This window comes from Buceros rhinoceros, unplaced genomic scaffold (assembly GCF_000710305.1).
Source record: "Buceros rhinoceros silvestris isolate BGI_N320 unplaced genomic scaffold, ASM71030v1 scaffold15141, whole genome shotgun sequence".
NCBI lineage: Eukaryota > Metazoa > Chordata > Aves > Bucerotiformes > Bucerotidae > Buceros > Buceros rhinoceros.
This window is the reverse complement of record NW_010396155.1, coordinates 32,220-37,479: the sequence shown is the minus strand read 5'-3', so window position 1 is coordinate 37,479 and position 5,260 is coordinate 32,220. Positions and strand designations below refer to the sequence as shown.

At 44.1% G+C, this 5,260-nt stretch overlaps 2 protein-coding genes across 2 annotated transcripts in view; one reads left to right on the top strand and one right to left on the bottom strand.

Moving 5' to 3' along the window:
* ANGPTL7 (angiopoietin-like 7) overlaps positions 1 to 2,337 on the bottom strand; it is a 4,818-nt gene extending 2,481 nt beyond the window's left edge. The window contains exons 1-2 of the mRNA XM_010145824.1: positions 1,959 to 2,337; positions 160 to 260 (exon numbers count right to left, since the gene is read on the bottom strand). Of these exons, the coding sequence (XP_010144126.1) occupies positions 160 to 260; positions 1,959 to 2,337 (480 nt within the window). The remainder of the gene's footprint in view (positions 1 to 159; positions 261 to 1,958) is intronic.
* Positions 1 to 5,260, top strand: part of MTOR (mechanistic target of rapamycin (serine/threonine kinase)) — a 59,155-nt gene that overhangs the window by 22,318 nt on the left and 31,577 nt on the right.

Genomic DNA, 5,260 nt, shown 5'->3' with positions numbered 1-5,260 from the left:
ACTCTTTCCTTCCTTGAAGGTTGTGTGCATAGAGATGCTGATTCAAAGGGCAGGGTATCATAACTCAGTAGGTGCTCTTTCCATCTCTGTGGTGGATAGGTATCTCTTGATTATATTTGAAAAGACGTGTAATATACTTTTTGTACTTGACATCCTTACCTCCAGTTCTGGACTCCCCAAAAATTCATCAGGAGGCAGCTTGTAAACACCAGAGATTCGGTAGTTCCTCTGGTAAAGTGATGAGCAGTCGTAGACAGCATCTACTTGAATCAGAACCAGAAAGTAAGAATCTGAACAGCAAGAACAACTCCCCCGTATAAGTGTGGTTTCTGTAAAGCTCAGTTTGTTATGTAAGAAGTGTTGAGTGAACAAGACTTGCCACAAGTCTCGTGTTTTCCTGAAATGGCTTAGTTCTGATCAATGGATCCAGTGGAAAAAGAGGTTGCCGCACTGGGGCTTTGTGATGTTTTCAGTTTTTTGTGGGTTTGGGGTTTTTTTTAACTTCTATCAAAAAAAAAAAAATCTCCGCTTTCTCTTCACATTGCTACTGCGTGTGTCTGTGCTGGAAGGTGAAGAGAGATAGATTTGCTGTTCTCCTCCCGAACAGTAAAGGGTTATCTAACAGAACGGCCAGGGCTGCTGCCAGGTGCCTGTTTTGACTGAGTGTTTGAACAGCCTAGACAAGGGTACGGATGAGGCGTATTTGCTTAGCACCTCTTGCACCAGAGCCTGTGACAGGGATGGTGGCTCTTAGCTGCAGTCAATCTGTCAATCAGTCTTTCCTCCTGGGGCAGGAGGCGACTTGAAGATGGTAAAACTCACAGCTCTTCTTCTGAGGAAGATAAACTAGCTGCAGCAAGGCTTTATCATTCCGACAGCGTTCAGTTAAATACAGACTAAATGTCTCTTACCTGGTCAGGTGAGACGTGTCTGTTTTAAATACCTTCTGAGGCAATTGCTTCTGCATGTTATTGTATTTTGGAGGTATCCAAACCTCCAAAAACAGCTCCAAAGAGATTTGTTATGATAAAATTTTTGTTTAAGACATACTGTAAACAGTGGTGTATCAAAACTGGCCAAGTGGAGGTTTCTATAAGAATTTGGTCAATGACCTTAGAAGTTCTTCCTCTGCATTTAAAAAAAAAAAAAATCCAAGTCTTGGCAAACCCAGTTGTCCCAGACAACAGCAGTTTCTTTTTAAGGAAGTTTTAAGCTTGTTGCAGTGAACTTTGTTTTAAGAGAAAAGTCAATAAAAAGGACACTTTCCTCTAGAAGTGGCTTTACAGGTAGCTGACCTACAAAATGCATCTGCATTCCATGCTTAGTACAGGCCTGTGCAATCACTCTGCAGTGAAATTTTCCCTCAGGGAAGGGAGAATTTGGAACAATTTAACTGTGTTCTGGCAAGGCTTTTATCAAAGTTTGCATCTTGCATCATCTACAGCCTTGAATTTTTGAGAATTTTCATTGAAATAATAGATCACTTTTACTCTGGTTCAGAGACAGTCATAAAGATAGAATTACAAATCTCCAGTAACGCTTGGAGAGCATTTCTAATTGCTTTTAACAACTTCTAGTCTGCTGTCAGCACTGTGAACTCAAAGGAGAGTACTGCCAGAACCATTCCCTGACAAAGCCAGCTCCCTTCCTTTTTGGATTGGTGCTGTAGTGCTCAGAAAACGAAATGTTAGTCTGAGTTCCTCACTGTACAAATACAGTACCTGTTCAGTTTTTCTACTGCCTGGTAACAGACATACAGCTGGATCTTTGGGCTTTCGACATAGCAATTCAGACTAGTTTTCTCAGGATCACCTGCCTACAGCAGTACTTTAAGCAGAAGTATTCAGTATTCTTACTTGCTAATTACATTAGTGGGACATGCTGGCATTAAGCACGAGTCATTAGTTCATTTTGTGTGTTAAGAGGTGTATCTGGGAGCTCGGCAACTCCCTCCTTACCAGCTGAAGTTTGTGTGACCGTCTGAGCTGCCTGGAGTTGCATGATATCGATCTGGTTGTTCATTTCGGAGTATTTGCTCTCAGCATCGATGAGGCGGGACTCCATCTGCTTGGTGCTCCCTTCCAGCTCCATCACCTGCATGACCACGTTCTCCCAGTCACCCTCCTGCTTCTTGCTCAGCTCCTGCAGCATTCTGCTCAGGTTGGCTACTTGCAGCTTGAGCTCCTTAATCTCTTCGCAACAGGCTGTCATCTTGGACTGCGCATTCCCATTGATCGTTCTCCTTTTAGGAGGCTTCTGCTGCAGTGCTGGGTAGATTGCCACAGACACAGTGATGATGCAGAGCCACGCCAGCTGAGCAGAGGATCTTGCTGGCATTTTTGCTTAGAGCAACAGAAAACTTCCAGCTGACTGCGGGTAGTCTGAATGCAGCTGGGGTAGGTATGAAACTTTCTGAGTGCTACAGCAGTCTGGTACCTAGCTTGCTTCCAATGAAGTGAGTCTCTGAAGGTGGAGCCTGAAGTAGCTTTTTTTTAGACCCCTCCTGTCAAAGTCTGTGCACTTTGGAAGTCTGTCTCAAAGCATCTTAAATACTGTTTTTCTGTTTACCTCCACCCCCTGAAGCCATGAAGAACTTTCTGGCCCCTCCCCATTCATCAGTTCTTATCAGGTGTTTATAGAGTGAAATTGGAACAGGTTTCAGCCAAGAAAGGTTGAGAAGAGCAGGAGAGACTTCACTCAGTTCTGTCTTGAAGGGGTGTGGGAGAGGGCTGGGAAATGAGGAGAGTTTGCAGCAATTATTGCCTGTTGGACTGTGGCCCTCTTGGTGACTAGTTCTGGCACTCCAGTAACATAAGAGTGTTAGAGGTCCGGAAAGTGAAAAGGCTGTGCAAACTGGAGGAGTTTATAGAAGTCCAAGGCAGGTAACTCCCTAGCAGGCAGCCCTAGCTGCAAAAAGTCCTACCGATATATTCCCCAGAAGTTGTAAGAGGGTATCTCTGTGTTTGCAGTAATTCTTAATTTAGATAATATTTAGCAAATTCATCGGTTCAGCTTCTAATCCTCCTCTCTCTGGACACTGGTGGCTCTGCACTACTTGCTTTGTAGAAGTTAGCGCTGTTCTTTTTAGAGATGGGGTATCTGAGGATGGGATGGAAAGTAGTCTGCAATGTGTATAAATTAAAAAAAAAATTAGGACAAACCCGACTGAGACATGGTATCCCGTCTGGGCTTCTTTTGCTGATCCAAAGTGGCTTCAGGATTTCTGCTTGATTAGAAAAGCCTTGCTGACCTGACATCCACTTTTACAGAAACAGGAAGCACCCTTTCTTGGTGCAGTTTCTCCTTAGCTCTGTTACACTTGTTGCTGGATGCTTCGTTTCTGCCTCTGATTTGCACCACAGCTGGGTAATAGTTTTTCTGCAGAGCAGTAATGAGAGACCTCACAGGGTGCAAAGATTTAAGATGATGAATGCATCAAAGCATAAACCTGAATTTTCTTAGAGGAGGAAGAGAGGATCTTTTAGAGAAAGTCAGAATTAGAGATCCCCAAACAGGCAGCGTGAGTGTCTTCAGTTTTGTGGTGAGTGACTGACTGCCTGTGTGCTGTACTTCAGGCAGAAGCCGCTGTGGTCTGTAGCATCAGCTGCGGAGGCTACTGTGTGGTACTGGTGACCTGAGGTACTGCCAGAGATATGCAAGTACAATTAGATTGAGGTACTGAGGGTGTCTCCACAGTAGACCGTAGCCTTCAGTCACATTTTTGTCATGGACATTCCAGAAACCTTCCATAGCAAAATTGCTTTTTATACTTCAGACCAGAAAGTGCCACTGCACATGGATGAAAGCCTGACCTTTTTGTTCTGCCTCTAATCCTGTCTGAGCCCTCTTCCAGCTGGAGCTTCTGTCATTCCCAGGGGCAAATTCTTCTCAGGCTTCCTGCGATGAGAAACATGTTTTTGTCGAAGTTGGAACAAAGAATAGGACAGGCCAGACTCTGGCTTCTCCACCCCAAAAAGCCACCCTGATAACACCCCACTGTGTTTCATAGGACTTGATTTTGCTGCTGCTCTCACTCTAACTCCTCTGTCTTGTACCGTCTGAATTTCACACACACTCACATCAAGAGGGGCAGATGTGGAAGAGGGGAGCCACTTGCAAGTGTGTGCATTCCCTCTTGGTACAGATTTTGGAAGGATCCAAGAATCAGCCAAACACTGTTGCACATGGATCTTACGAAACAGTGCAGAAAGCCCCCAAATCCCCTCTCTAAACTGGAGTATTTTAATTGGAAATGAGGCAGCCAGGGTTTTATTTTGGGTTCAGCCTCTGATTGGCATATCCTAATGCAAGGCATCTTTCTTTTGGATACTTTGATTTACCTGTTGTAAAACAGAGATAATACATCTTTGTTCTCTCGCTTTGTTCTGTGTAGGGGGGTGACCACAGACATATTATCAGGAGTCAAAAAGAGCACAGATCTTCCCATCCAACATTACTTCTGAGGAAGCATTAAGAAAGATTTGGGCAGGCAGATCTCTCTTGGCAGAGACCATAGCCTTACTGGAATTAGACTTCTTTAGTAGTTGAAAGAGGAATCTTTCCCCGTTGCACAGAACCCTGAGCATGGTCACTCAGGCAGCAGTAGCTACTGAGGTAGTCATTGCCAGATTAAATCATCTGAAGACGCTGACAGTCTGTAGGACACTGCTCTATTGTTACGTACTGGTATACTTACTTGCATTCAGGATCCTGTTATATTTCGGAAAGCAGCATAGTTTGGGGCATAGCTAGGGAGAAACTAGTTCTGTGATTACTGGGTGGGTCTAGTCCTATTTTTCACTTTCCCCCGATATGATAGAGGAATCAAGTATCATTTAATCTGAACTCCATCGCCCTAGTTTTCCACATGCAAAATATAACAGAGGAAATGTTCTGCTACGTGGTAGCTAAAAAGATGAGATCCTAAAGCAAGAACATGAGGTAAATCCTTTCTGACATTGTTAACGATGCAGAAGTGGTTGAGAGAATTGAGTCTAAACATGGTTGCAGTTAGTATGTACCCTGTGCTTATAAATGTTGGTTGATGTTACCAGGTTCAAGTGTATCAGTATTACTTGATTAGAACCAGATATCTCTTGTCCCTGGAGGGTCAGATTAAATCAGAAGTCTGGGAAGCTGTTCTGGCAGGTGCATGTGAAGCTGAGACAAGAAGAAAAGCTCAGCGCCCTGGGGCTATTTATTTGGCAGGCAGTCATTGCAGAACCCTTAGCAGGCATCCGGCGAATGTGCAGAACCTGGC